This window comes from Phalacrocorax carbo, chromosome 2 (assembly GCF_963921805.1).
Source record: "Phalacrocorax carbo chromosome 2, bPhaCar2.1, whole genome shotgun sequence".
NCBI classification, from domain to species: Eukaryota; Metazoa; Chordata; class Aves; order Suliformes; family Phalacrocoracidae; genus Phalacrocorax; species Phalacrocorax carbo.
Genome location: NC_087514.1, coordinates 73,635,797 through 73,659,353, shown reverse-complemented (window position 1 = coordinate 73,659,353; position 23,557 = coordinate 73,635,797). Strand labels below are relative to the sequence as shown.

At 40.8% G+C, this 23,557-nt stretch overlaps 1 protein-coding gene across 10 annotated transcripts in view; it reads left to right on the top strand.

The window, feature by feature from the left end:
- Positions 1-23,557, top strand: part of FHOD3 (formin homology 2 domain containing 3) — a 409,609-nt gene that overhangs the window by 320,227 nt on the left and 65,825 nt on the right. For 6 of the 10 annotated variants that reach the window (XM_064443292.1, XM_064443289.1, XM_064443288.1 and 3 more), the window contains 5 exons: positions 3,357-3,491; positions 6,848-6,898; positions 11,450-11,664; positions 18,173-18,484; positions 22,218-23,104. In XM_064443292.1, the coding sequence (XP_064299362.1) occupies positions 3,357-3,491; positions 6,848-6,898; positions 11,450-11,664; positions 18,173-18,484; positions 22,218-23,104 (1,600 nt within the window). The remainder of the gene's footprint in view (positions 1-3,356; positions 3,492-6,847; positions 6,899-11,449; positions 11,665-18,172; positions 18,485-22,217; positions 23,105-23,557) is intronic. The other 4 variants (XM_064443290.1, XM_064443286.1, XM_064443285.1 and 1 more) reach the window with 2 other exon arrangements.

Genomic DNA, 23,557 nt, shown 5'->3' with positions numbered 1-23,557 from the left:
ATCCTTTGCCCTCGATATATTCTTTTGCCTTCTTTTTCCTTCTGTGTTTTTTTTTTTTTTAATCCTATTCTTTGCTCTTTCCTGTCTTTTTCCAACAAGGTAAGAAACTCTTTGTCCCCAGGTCCTAATGTGGTGGTGTGGAGCTATACCTGCAAATCCCTAGACTTAGACTTTTTCTTGCGGTGTGTTTTCTTTCTGGAACGAGAGTGTAATAACATAGCTTGTTTAGCTTTTGCTGGTTCTAACAGCAGGCAGAAGAAAGCTTTTCTTAATATTTTTGTATTAACAGTCCATTCTTAATAGCCTGGTCTTCTGTACAAGACTAAAAATAGTAGTCAGAGTAAGCATCCTTCTGGATTGTATTTGTAGAATTGAACAAATGGTTGATATTACCAGTTGGTAACATATGACACCAACATTAAAATGCTGGCATACATTAGCTATAACCCTGTTTTGTGAGTGATCACTCTATTATGCTTTCATTGAGTATTCACATACTCTTTTCTGTTAAAACCTCTTACCACCTTTGATTCAATGCCAGCTTTTTTTTTTTTACCTTTTCCTTGCTTACTCATTTTTAAAATGCAGCCTACAGCAGTAAGTCCTAAATATTCCTGAGGCCGTCTGCAGGACTGAGCTGCACATCTCCATATGATTCCCCTGAAATCCCTTGGATAAGAATGTGTTTTTACCGTGGAGCCCCAAAGAGCTTGGTCAGAGCTGAAGGTTTCCAACATGCTAGATGCTGTGCAGACCTACAATCACTCTTTTGGTCTCTCAGCATCGCCCCATCCTTCCCCTTAATTTTCCTTTCAGGTTTTATTAAGTCATAACTTTCTTTGACTCCAAATGGAGTTTGCATACTTCAGGGCACCTGGATAGGGATGGTACAGAGTGGGATAGCAAGCTAAACGCACAGAACAGATAGAAGCACAGACTTCATAGGGGCTCTCTTTTTTAATCTCTTCCAGTTTATTTCCAGATATTTTCATGTGGAAGCACTGTCCAGTTTTCCCCTTCCTAGAGCAATTTCTGACGATATATCCAACCTTGTTGCCATGATTTTTCATGCAGGGATGGAGCTGTTGAATCTTAGCAGAGGAGTGGCGCTTTTTCTGCTGAGAGCTTTCTCTTGCAACATGCACTAAAAGGTCATAGGTTAAAATAAATTTAAAATATGTTCAAGGGAAAATTCACCACACTTACTTGACTGTCAGGGTTTGGGGATTTTTTTCCCTTTTCTTAGTGCTGAGGCATATTAGAGATTTTTATGGTTTTGAGTGGGATCCAGCATTGATACTGTAGCTCTGGAGGAGTGCCAGCAGGGAGGCTTACAGAATATCAAGTTTTATACCATCTTATGTAATGTTTATGCGGGTGGGATATGACATATTGAAATTCAATTTATTGAAATTATTGAAATTATATTCATACTGCCCTGCTGCCAGTGGGGCTGAAATGGCTATGTTTTCTGGCATTCCTGCTTGCGCAGATATAGACACTCAGGGACGATAGGTTTGCATTAATGTTTTTATCTTCTCCTGCACCTATTTTTACTGGTGAACTGGTGCTGTTACACTAAAAGTCTACATTGTACAGCCATAGGCATGTAAATAAATAAGGGAAAGGGTCTGAGTTCTTAAAAATAACAAAAATTTAGTCAGGTTTGCATTGCTGGTTTGGGAACCTTCTTTAGACAGGGTTTAGTTTCTTTTCAGAAAAGGCAGTATCTATTTCTCTCATTAATCCTTTCATTGCAAAAGTCATGTTACAACAATGCACAGAAACCGCTCTACATGAGTTATGTCTTCTTGATTTTATCAGTCTAATTCAATCAGTGTGGATACATTTACATCTGTATAAAGCTACCCTGTACAATACAGATTTTTCCTGTCTAAGAGACAGAAAGAAAGACGTGTTTACTCTGAGGTCATGCTGTTGCCATGTAAGAAGTTGGTGGTACCAACACCACCATGTTGAGGTAAAGATGTGTGAGAGGAGCCACTCTCCTAGCCAAAGTAAAAAAAAAAAAAAAAATCTGTGTCAAGACCAAACTATAAGTGAATATAAATGTAGCTTTTTTAAAGTGTGTTTGCTACTTAGAGCTGTTTCATCTCAAAGAAAAACCGTTAACATATTGAGAAGTCTTTACTGTAGAGACTGCCATTTCTGACAGAAAAAGTCCCACTTTTTTGATTGGGCATTTACTCACCTTATCTCATGCATCTTAACAGCCTCCTGAGCAACAGCTAGAAGTTTGATATGCATTGCTGGTGGGGGCACTGAGCCTTCCTCATTACAGTAACCTACCATAGAGCATCCAGTTCATAGTTATGGTCAGAGAACTGCAAAGTCCCCTTTCAGACTAATTTTTGCTTAGCCATGAAGAAGGTGGTAGTAAACTGATCTTCTTGATCACTGTGGATGGAACAAGAACAAATGGGCCTAAATGGCAAAAAAAAAAGAAATTTAGGCTAGGCAGCAGAGAAGCTTTTCTTGCTGGCAGGGGCATTTAAGAACTAGATGGATGTAGTAGGTCCATCAGTAAGGATTTTTAAAGCAGGTCAGACAAAGCGGTTTCAGGAATGGTTTGAGAAGATTAAATCCTGCCCTGGGCAAGGAGGGGAAAATGGGCAATCTGTTCTCATCCAGCCCCATTTCCTCTCACTTTTTATTAATAATTTTGTTGCCACTTGAGGATTATTATAACTAGCTGTGCTGTCCCTGTGTATTTTACTGATATGCTCTTATATGTGATTCATTTTGCTCCTGCAGCACATGCAGCAAGGAAATCATAACAGAATTTGTTAATGTATAAAAGAAAAATATGCCTCTACTTCAGGGAGCATTTAAATTCTGAAGGGCAGTTCTGACATCTTCTTTCACTTTTGTTTTTCTTTATACAGGATTCTCAGGTGTTTGTGGCACATCTGTTTTCAACATCATTACATAACATGTTTGGAAACTGCTGGAAAAATATTCCAGCTTTTTTTTTTCTTTAAAATTTAAAAAATCCATTGCAGGATTCAGCTTTTCAGTTAACAAGGTTATGCAGTAAAGAAAAAAAAATTATTTAGTCAATATTGCAGTTGAAATAGATGGAAGGATTCTTGCACGTACTTTATTTGTGCTTCAGAAATTTGGCAATTTAAGAAGCCTGCCCTAAGCTCATCACAGTATCTAAAATCAGTTTAGCAAGAAGATACTTAGCCACTGCTTTGAAGCATCCATACATAAATATTGCCATGTCATTCTGTTGGTTGGGGTTATGGTGCTTGCTGAATGATTGCTACTCATTTTTTGCCAGTATAATCAATAAAAATGACACTGAGAAATCTGATCTTTCTTCTCTGCAGGCCAGCTTTGGGTGGTCTCCTTACATCATCTTTTCGGCAGCACCAGGAGTCCTTGGCAGCAGAAAGAGAAAGACGACGTCAGGAGAGAGAAGAAAGGTTGCAAAGGATAGAACGTGAAGAAAGAAACAAATTCAAGTAGGAGCCAAATTTGCTTTCAGTCTGTTGCTTTAATGTAGATGGATTTGTAAACCATTGAGACATTCAGTTGCAAAATAATTGAATTGATGAATAGTTTGTGTGTCCCTTTAGCTACCATTCTTGATCTAAGTATCTTAAGAACTCGTATATTAAACACGTCATGATGAATTTTGGCATTTAGTAAACCACTAAATTTTTAAAGCTCTGTATTTGCCAATTATATTGACTGGATACCTGCAGAGGTCAGGTTTTGTTAGCTAATATACTTCTCAAAGTATAATTTCAATTGAGGCATAGGGTTTGAAGATGAAACAGTGGAAGGAAGGTATCAAGAAGGGAGGAAGGGACAGCACTGAGACACTTTTTTGCTTTTACGTTCTGCAAAGTAAAAGTGTTTTGCTGTCTTGGGATGTATGGCGGTGTTTTTAAACTACTTTTTCCTGCTTTTCTGAACATGTGTCTCTTCCTCCTGGAAACAGCAACTGACAGAAAGTAGTTATCAAAATTATTGCTCAAACCATGGCCAGACAAAGTCCCTAGCTGAATATAGGACTTTCCATTTCCTCATCTGAGAAGATGTGTGCTGTGGGATCCCGGGGTGTGCTGCCTCAGGATAGTAAGAGACAAGCGCTCTCCTCATGTTAAATCCAAGTCTGGAAATCCCAGCACAGGCAAGAGCGGAGACTGCAATGCGCTTAGGATAGATAAGGAGCCTATACCTGAAGTGGTTTGCCTACTGTCTGAAGCGTGTACACTAGGAAACCAATTTGTTTCCTCATAAACAGGAGTGAAAAGTAAACATACTTTTAGTAGTTAGAACACATAATGTAGTAATCTAAAGAATGGTAGGATAAATGTTATGCAGCCTTATAGTTGGTATTTGTGGAAAAGATGGCACTGGGCCATCTTTTCATATGAGCTTGTTTATTAGTATGCAGGATTGTTTTCACTGTAATAATCTCTTTTGTGAGAAGGGGAAATGGTCTGTGTCATAGTGAATTTGGAAAGAGGAGTAACTTACTAGTGGTTGGTTGGCTGGTTGGTTGGTTGAAGGAGATATTCTCCTGGCTCCAGAAGATAGCTAGTTTAGAAGAAAATGAAAGGCAGACGGAAGGTGGAAGAGCACCATAATAGGATCTTTAGCAGCCAACAGCTGCCCAAGTCCTCCTGAAACAGAAACAATCAGGTCTCAGTCTTCAAGCCTCTTCCAAACACTCTCCCTCTAAATGGTATTATCAGGCTGCAGTAGGCTGCCGTGGACAGCTAACATGATGTTTCAGAAAGGAAACTCCCAGACTAAAAAAGCCACCAGGACATTTGGCATCTACACATATCACTAGAAGTTGGCTACAGTAGTTGTTCTGTCACTAAAACAGCTTCCTTAAAGTCAGAAAAACAAATTCTTAAAAATATACATCATCATCCCATTCATCCAGAGTCAGAAACTAGTTAACTAAATGTCATGATTGTGTTGCATATCTAAGACGACAGTTTTTCAATGCCCAGTGTTTTCATCTTCTAGATTTGAGTTCTCCAGTCCCACCCCAAAAGTTATAGCTTGTGTATGAGTAGAGGGTCTCTAAAGCCACCAAACATCACAGACAGACAGCATCCCACCGTTGATTAAACAGTCTGTCAGGAGGAGGACAAAGCCACAGCAAACAGTCACGGACAGTTTCGTAAGAGTTCTTGGGATTACATTATCGTATCATCAGTCTGGCTAGAAACCCAGTCTCTGAAGATGTATTTTTGATTAAAAATAGCACTTGCAATTCACAGCCTTTAAACTCGTGAGCAGTACTGGATTTACCATCATGACTCATTTGTTATCTCATTCTTTCCAACCCTGCCTTGAGAACATTGCACGAGGTTCTGGCACCATTATTGACAAATTGGAGATAATTTAAAGGAGAGCATCACCAGTTGTGAAAGAGCTTGGTTTTAGGAGAGATGTTAAAAAGCTTCACAAGCTTTGCTAGCAAAAGGAATGCTAGCAATACATAATGAACATTTTTCTCAGTAGAAGGACTATGGTACCTGTTGCATATATAGAACAATGTCCTAAAATACAAGGGTTATTCTTCAGCTGTAGGGAAAGGGGAAAGTCATCAGAGCAGAAAGAGCAATCTTAAAATTTGCCCGCTGAAAAATTCCTAGATTTTTTTTTTTTTGCCCTTGGAGTTATTCCCATAGCCATTGTAATTCCAAAGAATACTCTGAAAATACAGTAAAAGTATGACCAGTTCAGGGATTCAAAGGATGTGGAGATAGCCTGAAACAGTAATGTGTGTTCCCTATTAATGGACTTCTGAAGAGCACTTGCAAGCAGATGTTTGATGGATATTGGTGTAGTAGATGATAAGTAATTCATTTAATGATACAATATAAAGAAAAAAAAAATAGTGTTTTATTCATAAATGGAGTAGTTCTGAAAATCTTTCTGGTACTCACAGGTTACATTGTGGAAGACTCTAATAGAGTCTAATAGATAAGTTTTGTCCACTGGATTCAACAAAATATTAAAAACATATTCTAAAGAATTATCTTGCTGTGATATCAAGGCAGGCTGCTGTGCTCCAAGTTAAATGTGCATCCACATTTGTGGATGTGACAAGCCTGCCTGAAATCATGGAGCTCAGGCATCCAGCAAAGTTGACTTGGCAAAAGCTAAATATATGAGTTACATGAGGGGCTGTGGGAGGGGCAACTGAGGTAGAGGAAGGTTTGTATTTAAAACTCAGGGTGAAAAATAAAGAGGTGAAAGCTTGTTACCTGTCCGCTGATCCTGCATGTGCCTTGTAAGACCGAAAAATTGTCCTACTCGGTGATGCCAGTCCACTGTCCTGTTTCCAACCATGGCAACTCAAACACACTGAGGAGAGGTATATTAGAAAGACGGCCGATAGAGTGTGCTCCCTGCCTTGGTCTAGCCTGCCAGGTGCTGCAGTCACTGTTTCAGGGCATTCCCGAAGGAGCAAATGGGGAATGGTTTAATAGCCACTAATGTGCTTGCTCATTATGGTTGAGTTTGGTTCATTGTATCTGATTTCAGATACCAGGTTTCAAAATGTGCTTCAAGTTCTTCACTTTTTGCATTTTTTTTTTATAATTACTTGTAATGACCTTCCAAACTACATATTTGGTGTACACATACTTGTGGTGTTTGCATGGATAAGTGTACACACATACTTTTCAGTCTTTTTTGCAAAAACAAACCATTTGTGTTGACAACAGCCTTCATTGTCTCTGATCAGCTTGTTTGTACTGCTCTCGGTTTCTCCTACTGTACTTATACTTTTACTTACCTTGTTTTTTCTGGTTTCCTCTGCAATTTACTGCAATTCTCTTTTTAGCCGCGATTATTTAGACAAAAGAGAAGAGCTAAGACAAGCAAGAGAAGAGAGGTTTGTACACAATGCATCCATCCTTCCCATTGGTTGTTTGCACTTCCTATATTGTTTACTGTGGAGCTGTCGTGTATTTACATTTTTAACTCTGCATGCACAGAACACTTTTATTCCAAAAGACTTCTATAAGAAAGCGGTTGTTTTGGTAAAGAGGAGAAAGAAGTCCAGCTGTAAGCACAGCAAATAAATGAAGAGCAGTGGGACTGGAATGCATAAGAATGATTGATGATCTATCTTTTATCTGTTTGTGTGGGAAATAAGCTTACTGCATTTGCCTCAGAAATTTGCCCAAATTTAGCATAGTTATAAATTGAATAAGCCTGTGTTTCTCACCCAGTGGGTCCCAAGCTTTCTGGAGGGTCAGAAAAGGCAACTGAGGATAAAGGAAATTGGGATCACAAGCATTGCAAAACCATAGTCACAGGCTGATGGAAACGGTTCTGACCCACTTTTTGCCTTTCAGTGCCAAGTTTGCTATGCCAGCCTCTCTAAACATCAGCGAGTAAATAAAAAACTTAGCAGTGTTTATCACTGAGGCATTGTTTTAGGTTTATTTAAATAACGTCTTTAAAGGGACTGAGATGGGTTGGTTTTTCTTCATCCAATTAAATAGTTTAGAAACTCTGGGCTAGGCTGAGAGCTATGTGCTTATAAAAGCACGTTTTTCAAGGAATATTCGACTGAAGACCTTTGCCTTTCAGTAGCTTCACCTCTACCTCCACTAGTAATTATACCCTGGAGGGAGGTCTTGTTTTTGCCTGGAAAATATGCACATTACTGAACAAATAGTAGATGAAAAATAATCCAGATTGCTTCAGTTCTACTTTTATGGTCCTCTAGAGATTACTCTCTGGAGATACTTTTGGATTGTCAAGAATTGGAAATACATTATCGAAGTATGAGAGCAGCCTTCTCAGAAATAGTTGTGTTGCTGCATTTTGGTTTTGGGTTTGTTTTTTTTTCACAGAACCATCATACAGGGGGCAGTTTGTTTCTGCAAACTATAAAGTCTGATCTATTCTGGCTGAAGTAGCTAATATTAAAAAATTATTTTGACATCCCTAAGAGTAAGAAGAAGTGGATGGGCTTTCCTTTGTCCTTCCAGCCCAAACAATTACAAATAGTTTAAAACACTTTCTGACGTGGAATGTGTCTGAGCACATGAACATCATACACTGATCTTAGCTGATCAGTGCTCGTCAGCAAGATTTGCAACAAATTAGGAGCGAGCTCCCCAGAACTTTCAAGTTATAAGGGAATATGCCAACTAAACTGGAGTATTTTTGGGGAAGTGTTCACCGGAAGGGCATCACTGCTGTGCAATCTGAGACAATTTCTCTGGTCATTAGAAATGTGTCTTTATCTTTAGGGCTCTTTTGAACTGAAATGTTAAACTATCAGTTCTTCTTCATAAAGAGGAAAGACACGTTTGCTTTGACAGCACATAAAAATTGGAGAAGGCATCTACAAGTGAAGTCTTGCACCAGTAATCCATTTCATTGACCTTCTGTAACTATTTTTTTTTAACAAACACCTTTGCATAAATGAGGTTTCATTTCCTATAGCAAGTTGCATGTTAACTTGGTTTAAGAGAATGGACTTAAATGGACTGTAATGGAGTACAGCCTTAAATGGACTGCAAGAAAATGCTATAGCCGAGATGCTAAAATCCAAGTTAAAATCTGGATTGTACATTTCCTCCATATCAGGTTGGAAAAGTAGAAGGAGATAATATTGAGCACATAAGAAAGGCTTTATTAAAAGCACTGGTTTGTCTAAATTCTGTCAAATCTTTAGAGCATTCTGTGTACTGTTGCATCACCCTGGAGCTCCAGAGTACAGGCACCCACTTTTCCAATGGCTCTGGGGTGGCATCAGTATGAGGGAGAGAGATTCCTGCAGTTTCATGGGGTCTGAGTGTAATTCAGCAGCTTTCTTTTCACGTGTTCTTGCTGTTCGATGATTTGAGGCCTTTTTTACTTTGCTTGGTTGGACGTTTTCCAGTGGTAATTCAAAAATAAACCCAAGAAAGATGATCTCCCAAGCCCTGTCTAGTGTGATTTACAGCTCAAATGCTCTCAAGCTCATGACTTTGTTGGTACGTAAACATTTTAAGTTGCCCTCAGGGCATTGCTCAGAGACCTAGAGAGCTCGCAATGATATTCTCATCTACTTGAAGATCATAAGTGGAATGTCATGTTCATGAGGTATACCAAATGGATAGCCCACAGACTTTTGGCTCTTCGTCTACAGAGAAGAGTCAGCATCAGCGTGATGATGTCTGCAGGCTTCCATGATTTAAAGGAATATGGCAGTATATACAGAGGCAATGTGTCAATCCTGTAGTGAAGGAACTAATTGCAGCGGAAGGATGGTAGCTAATCCTTTCAACACCTTCAGATTTTGATCTTCATGTGACCTTGTGTATTTGATGCTGGCATTCATTCACTGTTAAGACAACAGGCAGAAACAAAGTAAAAAACGTAAATAAATGTCATTTGTCGGGTGTGAAGTGTTAATAACTGATTCTTGAATGATTTCTTTTATTATTATTTCTTGGTTAAATTGCTATATCTGCTTATTAGGCTTCCCGTTTGATAACTAGTTATGCTGATGTGCTGCTGTGAGAGTTGCTGTTCTGGTTCCCTTTCAGTATAATGAACAGATACATTTTGAGAAGGCACATCTTGATGATATTCCTCTACTTTGCTGGTTGGCTGTGCAGCACACAGCTACAGAAGCTAAAATGTTAAAGCAGCTGAAAAAAGAGCTGAGGGCAATAAAACACTGTAGCATTCCCCCCTGCCACCCCCCGCCCCGTTATAGAAGGATCCATCCAGACCTTTGTTGGAGTCTGTTGGCAAACTGCAAAACCCTCCTCGGCAGCAGCCAGCTGGGCTGTACCTGTTTGAGCTGAGCGATCAATTTGAATGGCTCTTTATGAGACTGAAGTCCCATCTGCTCTACTTGTGAGGAGGCGGAAGGCGCCATACGTAAGTGACCAACGTCAAAAGAAAGCCTGGCTTCATGAACTGTAACAAAACATTATGCTAATGCCAGCGAAAGGCTTTCTCCTCTATTGAAAAAGCAAAAGTCATTCTCGAGAATTGGCTTCATGTTAGAACTGTAAACAGTTCCTATTTTATAACCATACAAGTATGTGGCTTGTTATATTTTCGTCCAGAGTCTGTAGGGGTTCTTGCAGAATTTGTTCAAAGCCTGTGCATACCTCTGGAGGAATAAAAGAAAATGAGTTTGTTCTTCATTATTGCTGTTCGCAATAAAGCAAACTGCCTCTGAAAACACAAGGACTGCTCTTCGAAGACACGTTTCTATGCTCTGTATGGATGTTTGCAAATGTGCATGCGTGTGTGGCTACCACATGTACTAAGCGTGTTTGTTACCACAGATGGCTGATTTCTTTACCCTGCCTGCATTTAATGCACCCTCGTACACTAATTTGGGCTGTCAGTGAGGCAGAAGCAGGGAGGAGGGGAGTTCCCTGTTACGAAGTGTTTACAACAGCGGGTTATAGGAGGATGACCACAGTGTTTCAGGGACATAAGCAGTAGCCTTGATTAACCTGTTTAACAGTTCACTTGTGGGTAAGACAAACAGTCTAAAGCCCGATCCAGCTGTATTCATGAATTTATTCCTTAGCAAATAATGGTGGATAAAATTAGCAGACATCTGGAAGAGGCACATATTTCAAAGTTATTTTGGTCGAAATGTATAAAGCACACTATGAAGAATATGATTGGTAGCTGGTCTTAATAAACAGTTAGTGAGTTCTGCCTGCCTAAAATGCAAAACAGATGTATCTTTGTTCTTTTAAAGTGACTTTGATGAATAAACTACATGTGACGTCAGGTCCAAGCTATTGGATGTCTGAGTCCGGCAGAGAAATTTTTTAGAATAAAAAAAAGAAAACTTTCCATTGTAGACTCTGGAGAGAACAAAGTGAATTCCAGTGCATTGCTCTCAGAGCAAATAGAAGCAGGTTCAGAGACTTTAGATAGTCAATCCAAACATTTATTATTGGTATTGTTTTCAGGGAGATCTGTTTTTGTCTGCTGCACTGAACCATTTTCCTCTCCTTGCAGCAAGTCTCAGACTTTGGCTCTTTGCATCAGTATTAAGGGGCTCTGGCGGGTTTTTTTCTTTTTTTCTTTTCTTTTTTTTTTTCCCCTCCCGTTTTAGTCTTTGGAGAGGGAGGGCGGGGAGGAGGAGGAGGAGGAGGAGGGTGAAGAGGAGGACAGGCAAATGCTTCCAAAAGGAGAAGGACTATGCAGACACAATACTATATCTAAGGACTCTCTAACTCTGCTGGTTTTTGCTTTTGTTTTGTCATGAGCAATTTAACGTTTTTCAGAGCAATAGTCTTTGCTTTGGTGTGCATTTTTCGGCAGATTGACCAGACAGGCAGTTTAGTGCTGTACCCCTTGTGTCAGGAAGTCAGCTCGTTCTCTGCAGGTGTTTCATCCATAAACAAGCATCAGCCACAGACTTCTTTTTCTTTACGGAAACCCTCTGGAATTTAACTTTCAGATACAAATACTTGGAGAGGTTGGCAGCAGAGGAGTATGAGAAGGAGTTGAGGAGTCGGAGCGTAAGCCGAGGCAGAAGTGAGCTGTCCTTGAACCTGAGATCTCCTTCAGCCCCATCCTCACCTGTACCCAAGTGTGTCAGCCCAGCATCCATAGAGTCCCAGGAAGAGCTGAGGACCCCTTCCACCCCTTGTGGGACCCCTCAGCCCTCAGAAGGTAAGTGAAAAGGAGGGCAGGGGAAGGAGCGGGGGTTTTATCACAGTTTCTCTCAGGCTAGCAGTGATTTTTGATGTAGGAGTACAAGAATATAACCTCTGAGGTGCCAAAAAAGGGGCGCCTTATATTGTTTCATGCTGTCTTCCTAAATTTCCTGGTTTTTTTTTCTGTAGCTTCGGATGTCTTCTAGTCTATTCAAGCCAAGAATATACTGCTAATTGTTGCTATGATTTTATATTATCATTGTCTGTTCCTATTAGAATGGAATAATTGGAAAAAAGAGCATACAGAGGGTCTTAATTTTAGCATCATGTTCATTGTATATTAGAAGTTACTGAATACTAAACCAACAATATTCCTGCCAGCAGATTTTGCTTGTGTGGTTTCTCTGAAAGAAATGCGACAGATGAATGCCAAGATTATAATAACCTTCCAGCAGAGTACAGGCTGAATGGGACAAACAGCAAAGGTCTTGAATTGAAGGCAGGGAGGGTGTGTTGGTTATTTTTAACACCAACAAAAACTCTTAAAATTGTAGCACAAGTAGTAAAGGACTTAAAAGAGACCACAGACAATTAGTAAAAAGGAAAGTATAATTAGTGTTTGCACGGTTGGTTTGCTGTCATATAATTTATTGGTGTACAGAGCAATATTTTTTGTGTGTGCACGTCATTCTGCCACTTCCATCATGTCGCCCTCCTTCAGTCCTCAAAAAAACACCCACCATAGAGATTTATATTTGCGCCACATGATGTTGCATTAACATTGGGAGCTAGAATGCATGTTGAGGGTGAATTATCGCCATCATTCATTTTTATTTTATTTGATTTCCTGCTATGTGCTATTGGTGATTAATGCATTTGTAACTTGCACTGCTTGGTTTTATGGAGTGTCATGGCTGGTAGCATGCTATAAAGCAAGGCAATTTAAGAAAAAAGTTACAAATACTGAATGTTGCATATATTTATCCTCACCATACTAAGTAGGTGAAGTTTATTTAATTTAGGTTTATATATTTTCCCAATAATATTCCCAGTTTTCTTGTCTGGCATCTTAAAAGTCTCAGTGGAATCATTTGAACTTAAAAAACATGGATATTTTCCTGTAACGCTGATATTCAGAAACATCCAGATGCCCAGTTTTTTGGAGTGCAATATTGCTTTTAGAGCAAATAAGCTGGATTTTTCCACCATTAGGATTTCAGAGGTGGGTAGGGAGCAAGTATCTCTTTTATGATGATTATTTTAACATATTTCTCCTGGAAGCATTCAAAAAAAAATTGCAGCATGAAATGGAGCAGTACAGTCCATTTGGAGAATACATTTAGAGCAGGTGTACAGAGCAACTTCAGGCAGCCAGAATATGGCAAATCTATCAACATGTGGGTAGGCAGAACATCTCTGCTAAAACGCCTGGCAGTACCAGCAGGCATCAGAGGGCAGCACCTGGAAGCCTGGCAAGGAGAGAATGTATGGATGGGGCAGGGTAACCTCCAGCCAAGGGCAGCTACAGGCAGATGGCCAGGACAGCACCAGAACAGGGGCCTCAAATCTGCACACTGAAGTGGGGACTGCTGTTTCAGGCCTACCAAAAGAATTGGAAAGGTCATACGAAGTAATGAGCACGTGGGCAGGGCAGGCTCTCTCAGCTGGAGGTGGCCACGTCATTGGGTATCAGCCAACAGCTGGCAGGCTTATTTATAGATTTTGTGCCATGGCCTCTAGAATATTATCTGAGTTCCTTATGGTCTATAATTAATTAAAATCTCATCTTTGACTGTCCTTAGGAAATGTTATGAATCCCACTTAGTAGAGAAACTGAGACATTCACTTGCTTAAGCCAGTTGTAGAAAAGCTGAAATAGAGCCATGGACAAGCCAGATTACTTGCCCCCCAAGCAGTTTCTTTGAACATGGAGGTCACAGTCTTCCCAAGCAAAGATAAAACTGCAGTAGGAGAACAATTCCATGGTTCTGTGCATAGGACCCTCCAAAGACTCTGCAAGAACAGTGTTAACAGGTGGGTGAAATTCATCTGCAGAATTCAGAACCTGAAGTCAAACAGGAAGCGTGCTCCTCTACTAGCAAAACAATAAGTCATTTTCAGAGTCAGGTCTATTTTATGCCATTTGTGCGGAACTACACTTTGGCCATCCATTATCTACTGGGTGTAAGAAGGAAATGGATTTTGTCTGTGGACCTTTGTCCCATGGTGTGAAACGTCTCAGTATCTTTACCCAGCATAAAAATCTGAACTTACTGAAGTGTTTTCTCATATAAAACAATTGGTTCCTCTAAAGTAATCAAGTCTTGCAAGACTTACTCTTGTAAAACTTGGGGTATGGCATTCAAAGGAAATGAAGGCAGTCCTGAAACTGCAAAATGGAACTTACTATTTTTTTTCAGAGCAGCTACTTCCACTTTTTTAATTTAATTGGAGAATATTTTATGAAGTGCACATGTCCAGTAAAGGAGAGCAACAATAACCAAGGTATCTCTGAAGTCAGTCCACAAAGGCATAGGAGATGAACGCTTCTCTGAGACGAGCAGCTTTTTTAGCACTCAAGGAAGTAAGCAAGCCAACCCAAGTGCACATTGTGGACAGCAGCAAACCTTCTGAACATATTAGTAGCTGAGCAAGGTTCAAATACTGCCTAAAGTATGACCGGTGAAAGCATCTCAGCAGATGGAGAAACACCAGAGTGTGAGGGTCCAGTGAGGCTATTGCAGTCCCAGTTGTAGAGCCAAAGGAACTACAGCGCAGAAAGTCAGAGGAGGAACTGGGGTGGGGGACAAAGAAAGATCATTTCTGACTTGGTGAAGAAAGTTCCCTACTGGTGATCACTCTGTACTAGATTTTACCATCACAAGGAATGGGACAAAAAAAATGGGGTGGGGTGAAGAAAGAGAGAGAGTTCCTGCTGAATTCACAGCAAGAGGAATCCCATACTGGAGGAACTGAAGGGAGATAACAACCGAGACTTTAGAGATACCAGAACAATTGAACCAAGAGGGCTTGGGTAACTATAGCCGTCTTCAGACTTACTGTATGTATCCTCAAGAGATGTTTAGCATATATATCTCCCAGCTCCAAGTAGAGAGCAGAGAAAATAGATGAAGATGTGGTTGCCTAATCTATTATCCTGGCAGGGGATTAGATGTGGGCCCAGAGGGATATTTGTTCTCTCTGAGGGCTTACAGGACTGGGAGTTTGAGGTCTTATCAGCAAGTACTAAGGATACAACATCTTGCGTCTGCTTCAGAGCTGTTTATAGTTGAGTATCGAAAGAAAAGTCATTTCCCTCCATGTCCCTGTATATCATTGCAAGTTCGTAGCCATCTTTTTCAGAAGGGAGCAGCTTGCTGTCCTCTCTAATATCTCACTCAGAAGAGGGCTGTTGCCAACATCTGATCAGATCATAGCAGATCAGGTTGCTAGGGCTTTATGAGGCCAGGTCTTGGAAATGTCAGAAGCAGCAGATTACACCATCTCTCAAAACAACAAAATCTTTACACATTCATTGAGGGACGCTGATACCATCTCCTTTAGTGATGAAGTTACACAGCTTCTTCAGGAGATTTCATTCTTCCAAGAAGACTTTGCATTTTTTTCCAGTAAGACATTTTTAGAGATTAAGTTCTGGCAGAATAAGTGGGCATGACTCAAAAATTAGTCCTTGAAGCCACATTCAGTTTTCCTCCTCCTGATTAATCCAATTGCAAGTAAAACTTCTGCTCATTTAAAGACCACAACTCCCTCATTTTTCTTAATTGCAGAGAGGCAGTGGCAATGCTAAGCCTTGAGAGAAGTGTGAAAAATAGCATATGAAAGTGCAAAGACATTACCTCTGCTACTGAATCTGGCAATCCCAGTTTAGGTTTTAAAAACTGTATATTGTAAGAACTGTTCTTTTGTTTTGTTTTGTTTTAAAAAAAGTGTTGCTTATAATGGCATCACGCTTCTTAATCTCTCAGGAATGCCGCCTTTGCTGTGGATGCTTTTTGATATGACCATGCTTGCTTCCCTGAGTCTTGACGCTGATTTTTGAACTGCTTTTTTAAGGGAAGTGCTACTGGTCTTAGTTCACTATTCTGAATTTTTTTGGGTTATTGGTGGATTGTTTGGTAATATCCCTAAAGGGAGAAAGAGACTGTCAACATGAGTGTCCACATATCCCTTTTTTGTTCTAGAAGCGCTTAGATTTTGATACTCCTTGAACTCAAAAGAGCAGCCTCTGTCACTATATTGCTCTTTACTCTGTTATATATTAGATTCTGCTAAGATACTGCATCTTTCTGGTATGTGTGGAAGATTTCTTGTTTGAAGTGTCTCCCCTGACTTCATCCTATTCAGTCTTCAGTGTAGCTTCATGATGACAAAGGTGCCATAAGCATTAGCAGTCCTGGCCATGTTTTAGTCAGCTGCTTTCTCCACCTGAGCTGTTGGAGTTGACCTTTTCGGTTATTGCATGACAGCTTTTGTTTTAGAGAGAAACATCTAAAAACCATATGAAACTCTGATGGATTTATGACATTTCTATATATGGACCATTGCAATGTGGCAAGCTCTGAATCTTTCATGCTATAGTACCATGTTAGTTCCAGGAACTCCTGAAGAATTCCTAAGCTTGCATCTCAGTTATGTTCAAATCTTGGCTTGACTTTAAAATGCTGTTGTGCTATACCTACACACTGACAGCCATGGTCAGAAACACACCACTGGGATTCAGTATGTCTGCCAACTTCTTGCCAGTTCTCTATAATTTTGATTCTCTCGTGGACAGGGTCCAGGGCACAGACATAGGTAAGGTACAGCTAGAGAGACAAGGCACGTGCAGAGCTGCTCGCATATCTAATATTAGACTTTTAGATGCTGTCTATGTAGAAGAAGGAGAGAGGTAAGCTTCTAATTGGGATTGTTTTAAAACATCTTAGAGGGATTTGAGTGAGCATGGGCTATATATTAAACACGTGTATGTTTCTTTTATATATATGTCTGGTTATTTTAAATCAATTGTGAAATTGTAGAAGCTTAGCTTCAATTAAATCAGTGGCAAATACATCACATACAGTTTTGTACACTTAAAATGAAGTGCAGTAGTGTGGCACTGGAGATGCATTACTGAAAGCTAGTTTGAAAACGTATGTGTTATTGTAAAGATAGGCACAGGCATTGTTAGAAATCATTTTTTGTGTGGGTGTCTCAGAAAATAGGATAGGCATGCAACATGAAACAGTCTCAGGAAAACATTGTGACCTTCATTATTTTGGCTTATAGTTTCTCAGGATAAATCTATTTACCTGCTCCCTAGAGGACTGGAATGTTTGGACTGCATTCCAGTGCAATACTTTTTTTTTCCTTTAAAGATTCATGTAGTTCTTGAAGAAAGTCTCATCGTATATCATGTGATCCAAAGACCATGACAAGTCCGGAAGGCTTTCTTGCAATATTGTAATGAAAAGTAGTTAACAGAGGGGAAAAAATGAGTATGCCTTGGTCATTGTGGTTCAGCCACCCAACACAAGGTTTAGTACAGAGGGATCTGGGGGACTCTGCAGAACTAACATGCATGCCCATTCTCATCACTGTTGCATGGCCATTTCAGTTTTCAGAAAATTGTGAGCTGCTTGATATGAGTATATGCGGATGCTCTTCAGTTTCTTTGCAGCACGCAGAGACTATTTGCATGTGAAAATCCGGTGGTTTAGCTAAAAACTGTAAAGGTGAATGAATGAATTTCACTGTCAGTGATAAAGCAGGGAAGAAGATACCAAGCGTACTATCAACAGTGTTTGCCGTGTGCCAACTGATAAAAAACCTCATCATATGCCATATGCCAACCAATTGGAAACTGAATTTGTGCCATATGCCAAGCAGTTGGAAACTTTGTTCTGTTTCGATGTGGCTATTCTGAAGCAAATGTGCATGAAACAACATATGGGCTTTTGTCAGCCAGATGTGTGACAGTGCCATTTCCAGACTGTGCCATTCGACTGTGTTAATAAAACTAATATATGTATTTTTTTGTTGAAGTGTTCCCCATCAGGTGAAAAAAGAATTCTTCCAGAACCCAAAGAAAATTCAACAAAAAGCCACGATCTCTCTCCTTTTTGGTTTTTTTTTCTCTTTTTTTGAAAGATCTCTTCCTTCCTGGCTCTGTCTAGGCACTGAGTTGTCAATGTCATGCTCAGGTGGGATGCCCATTTTCTGCGGATTCATTCAAATCCTTATGCGAGTCCAACACTCCAGCTGTGGAAGTATGTATAAAAACAGTGGGCTGGCTCCAGACAGCAAGCGAGGGGGTTTGCCAGGCCACTGTCACGTGCAATGCTGTCATCGCACAACATCCATCAGTCTGTTGCTCCTAATGTTCAGCATGCCATGGACTTGCTTTTTATTTTCTTTCCATAAGGCACTTGTACAACTGTCACGTCGGTCTCGTTTAGAGGGGTGAGCCTGAGACGACTCCATCGTTAAGTGAATCTCTCTCCCGTTGTTCTCTCCACCAGTGAGTGCCAGTGAACCCGAACCAGAGACAGAGACAGAACCAGAACCAGACCCAGAGCAGGAGGCTGAGGCTGAGGCCGAGCAGGGAACGGAGACACCCAAGGAAATAGAGGCTACAGAGGTGGGACCAGAGAGTGAGGTGGAGCAAGGACCAGAGAGAGAGCCAGAAGAAAGTGCAATACTCAGTGAAAAAGAGAGGCAGAATGAGGAAGTGAATGAAAAAGACAACTGCTCTGCATCCAGCATATCCTCAGCAAGCAGCACTTTAGAGAGGGAAGAGAGAGAGGACAAGTTAACCAGTGACAATGAAACTGGTAAAGTGAAGTTTTTTCAATAATGAGGGGTTTCTGGTGGAAAAGAAATGATAAATCGGCAGCTCTGTTGATGTGTTAATTAGCTAGGAAACCCTTTGCGCCTGTCTAAGACTTCCATCACCCTGGCCAAATCTGTTTACATTCTCTGCTTGGAAATCCAGTCTCTGATGGGATTTCTATGTTTGAGGGACAGTAAGGCCTTGAAGAAATAAGGATTCCTTTGACTTGAGACCATTTTCTTCCCCTAAAATTAATACATTGAATCATCGTGTTACAGTGACTTACATCTCTAGCTCCCAGAGAATTTATTTGCATTTTCTACACATAAAACAATTTGTCATGAGATTCCAGATACCTTGTCTCATACTATTAGGTTTTAGCGGAAGAGGAAGAGCAGTGAGGGCTGGGATGTTTGTTCCATCCCTCCAGTTTCCTGTCTTGGTTAGAACTGAGAACACAGAGAGTTACGTAGGAGCTGCTGGAGATAGGTCCGGGCTGTGGCTGTCCTTAGCTTGTGTGGAGGAGGCACATGAAATAGACCTTGTCTGGAAAAGACCAGTTCTGTAGTGTCAAGTGGTTCTGGTTAGATATGCCACCAGGCACCTGTAAAGGGTAGCCCAGCCTGGAAAACACCTTAAGAAACAGTTTTCTGCCTGGAGAGATGGTGACAACCAGAGCTTGACCTGCAGACCAGGGAGGGAGTAAAAGCCAGATTTTGACCTTCATTGAATAATTACTCTCTTCTACTTTTTTATAGCGAGGTAGAGGGATGTAATATATTTAGGGCATTTGGTTTCCAAGTCTTCTTAAGGCTGAATAGGGGAGTGCATTGTCCTAAGTTTTCTAAACTCTATATAAGAAAACAAAAATTTCTTCACGGTGTGAAATAATCTTGCTCTTTCCTGAACGAAGAGGGATGACTCTGAATCACAAGTATTACCTCACAGAGATAAACTGATTGTACTGTTCATGTTTAAACCCTATCTCTTATTTTTTAATGGGAAGCATTAAGTTAATTTTATTCTTTTCAACCAGCACCAAGATTGAGTTATTTAGAATGCTATTATATTCCTAAACAATGAGGATGGATATATGTGTAGGAAAGGAGGGGGAGGTATGGCAGATGAAGGATGTCGTCACACTGTGCCATAGTCAAGACAGTCCAAGTGTAAGTAAGGGAGAAGAGGTTACAGGTTTTTTCCCCTCATCTTGTCTGTTATCAGCCTGTTGCCATTCTAATTAAAGTGTTTACGTACTTTTTGTTAAAAGCTAAGGAGTATACCCTGTTACTGAAAAATCAACATCTTAAAATTGACCTGCATTACCAGTAGACGAAAGATTGACTAGGTTGTGGTAAGTAGGAAGTTTTATGAAGTGAGTTGTTTGCTCTCTAGTAGGTGAGGGGATTTGGAAAGCAAACAAAAGCACTTTCTCTAGCAGTTCTCACATTCCCAACAAGCAGTTTGCTATTTATGAGGTGGCCCATTGGTTCTGCCCAGATTGATTAAGGACAAAAGAATAAAGCCTTTGGTCCTGGCTCCTCCTTCATTAGCCATCCTGCTGAATTTGGCTTTCAATGAGTCTTGTTCCTCCGATAGTATTTCAGTTTTACCTGTGGAGAGGAGGGTAGAAGAGGCCACCAAGGTAGCAAGAGTCTTAACCGCAATAACCGTTGATCAGCTAAGGCAGATGGAGGCAGACGTGGGGAGCCCAAATTACAGATTATATGTCTGGGGGAATTTTGATGAGCAGTTTTGCAAAGGGATTAAATCCTGGAGGATCCCAGCTGGTGAAACTGAGAGCGGGTAGGTCATGTGGGATGTGTAGAAGGGATCCTGGGAGCAATCTTGAACATCTTTGAAGGAAAGTCTGGGAGTAGGGGGAAATCATCAGTGAGTACTCAGCTGGGTAAAATCTATGGTGTGGGGAAGGAGATGTCTAGTCTCATTGTCTAGTGAAACTACCTCAGAGACAAACCTGAGAGACTACCTCAGGTGACAGATCTTGGTGAGAGAGCAATCCCATGGATAATGTCTGAGGAAAAAGAAGCAGATAATGGAAGCAGTCAAGCCTCCTGCAGGAAAGTAGAAGGAAACCGTTTTGGAGGTTGTATCAATTGCTGAGAAGTGTCTTCCTTTTGCCTGGGGTTAAACCTCTGGACTAATTTTAAAATGTGGTTTAGTGGTTGATCATAATAGAGGTGAGAATCGTTTCTGTCCATATGCTTTGTGCTGTGAGACTTGTCCTACATTTTAATGTGGTATTTTAAAGGGGCAGGGGGTAGTTCTGGGGCCCTGGATGTGGATCTTACCAAGGGGACACCTTCTCAGAGCACTGGGCTAGGTGTCATAGTAAGAAAGCAACTCCATTGATGGAGGAAGCCGTAAAAGATGATTAAAACTCTGAAGTATTGAAAAAGGTGAGAGCATAAGGAGAGAAACAAAGATTAAATGTAATTTCAAGAGAAAGGGCAACAGAGAGGTATAGAAGAAAATCTTTAACCACAAGGGGACAAAAGGAAGGCAGGCTAGCAATCAAAATAAAATGTGTTTAAGAAATAGAGTTTATAAGAAATATATTAATAAAATGTGTAAAGACTATGGGGAACAGAAGGAATCCCATACAGGAAATACAGTAAGTGTGAAGAATTATATTTGCCCATGTTTAATCACTTCATCTGATGCCCACTGGAAAAAGAAGCACCATAATTTTTAGGCACATTATCCACATTGGTTAGCAGTATTATATTCAGGGAAATGTAGCCAAAGAGACGCTTACATCATTTATTTTTACAATTTGACTGCTGTCTCAAACATGGTATTTTGCAGATTATTGTTGAGAAAAGCAGTAGTCAGAAAGATGAAGCTTCATTACAGTGACATGTTAAATGATTGTGTTGTGGGAAGAAGGCCATTAGCCTCTCAATGCTGTCATATATTACAGGGAGGGTAACGGTGGTTGATGAGCAGCACTTTCAAAAATCTTTCATAAAGGTGCTCATATTCCTAGAAATAACTTTTAAAATCTTGCTTATGCTTATGGTCACTGAGTTGCCCTGAGAGCTGTACCCTGGGTATGCAGCCTGCTCTGGGAGTCAAATAGTCCATGTTGCGAAGATGGCCCACGTACCCCACCAGGTACCCAGATGGCCTGGGTCTGAGGAACAGCCAGATGTGAAAGCTGGCCTCCCCTAGCGAGCAGGGAGGGAGGGAGGAGGAAGAGTAGGAGGAGGAGTAAGCAGTTACAAGTTGACCTTGACATCAGGCAAGAAAGATCTCTTTTATAAGGAAGTTTTCCTGGTGTGGTTTCAGTTTATGGCCAGGTGAAAAGTAAAACGATAACCTATTCTGTGCCATTGTCATTATACTTAAGCCCCATTCCAGATTACTAAAGATTCTGAGTATTTAAGCACTGTATGAAATGAGCTGGGGTAGTAAGTACAAAGTGAAACCTGACAGATTTCAGGAGAAACCTGAACCGTGAAATCCTGACAGTGATACAGTCCCTCCCGAGCTACACTGATTATTTTCCGCTCCCATTCCTTTTTTGAGAATTACTCCCAGCCCATCAAGATTGGGCCATATATCAGCACTGTCACTTATTTCAAAATTTTCAAAGCTACTGCCTGCCCAGTCTCAGACTAATTGTGCATGTGTTCCCCAATTTCTTTTCTGTTGGGTTGGAGAGTGTTCCCTCCCCTTGACTCTTCCCATCTGTGTGTGTGTGATTGCAGGTCCATGGTCACAGACAATTCAGGATGCTGGTGTGAATGAACAGTGCAGCAACATCCTCAACAACAAGCGGTTTATGCTGGACATGTTGTATGCGCATAACAAAAAGCCCAAGGATGAAGAGGAGAAGGAGCTGGTGGCGAAGGAGGAAAAGAAGGAGACGGAGGAAAGCGAGGAGTCACTCACTAGCCTAGCTAGTAGGATCTCAATCCTTCAGGCCACAAAGCAGGCCAAAGATGAAAGTGTCAAAAAGATGGAGATCGGAAATCTGGACAACCAAGGCAGTGTGAAAGCCTTTGCGGAAAAATTCAACAGTGGTGAGCTGGCCAAGGGGACAGCCGTGCCTGAAGATGAAATCAGTGAACAGGTCCCCGAGAAAACGCCAGCACAGCCAAAGAAGGAATCTGACTACATCTGGGATCAGCTCATGGCTAATCCTAGAGAACTTAAAATCAAAGACATGGATTTTACAGACTTGGGGGAGGAGGACGATGTAGATGTGTTGGACATGGATATGGGTCCTGGGGACTCCCTTGTTCCCCCTCCTCCACCTCCACCTTTTCTGGGTCTGCCTCCTCCACCACCTCCCCCGCTGTTTGGATGTCCGCCTCCACCTCCACCCTCTGCTAATTTATTGGCTCCTCCTCCACTGTTCAGCACTCCTCAGGGTTTAGGGTCACCCCAGGTTTCTAGGGGTCAGCCAGCATTTATAAAGAAGAAGAAAACCATCCGTCTGTTTTGGAACGAGGTACGGCCATTTGAGTGGCAGTGTAAAAACAACAAACGCTGCAGAGAATTCCTGTGGTCGAAACTGGAACCCATTAAGGTGGACACTTCCAAACTGGAGCATCTCTTTGAGTCTAAATCCAAGGAACTGCCTGTCACAAAGGTACAACTCATATTCAGCTTGCTATTATTTTGCTATTGTGTTGGTATTCATTCTGACCTAGATCTAGGTGATTTATGTTGATTATATGAAAACAGTGGAAATTACTGGATGTGTTTCTAGTTTGGCCTATGACGGAAGATATTCCATCGCCTGAAACTAGGAGATGAGGGTAGGGTGCTGTACGTGCCAAGCTGCCCTCTTACCTCAGGTCTACCGATTTTGGGATATCACTTCAGGTGGGAAATACCAACAAATTTTACATTAGGTTGTTCGTAGATGAGTGGCAAACTAGGTATTGAAATCTGAAATACTTTCTGTTACATTCATATAAAGGTCACAGAGTGATGATTCATATCTGTGTATTTGACAGTTCTTTGCTCAGTAATATCTTCCTAATCGTTACCTAGAAAGGTTAGGATATTAGACTGGATCTGCTGCAAAACACCTGTACAT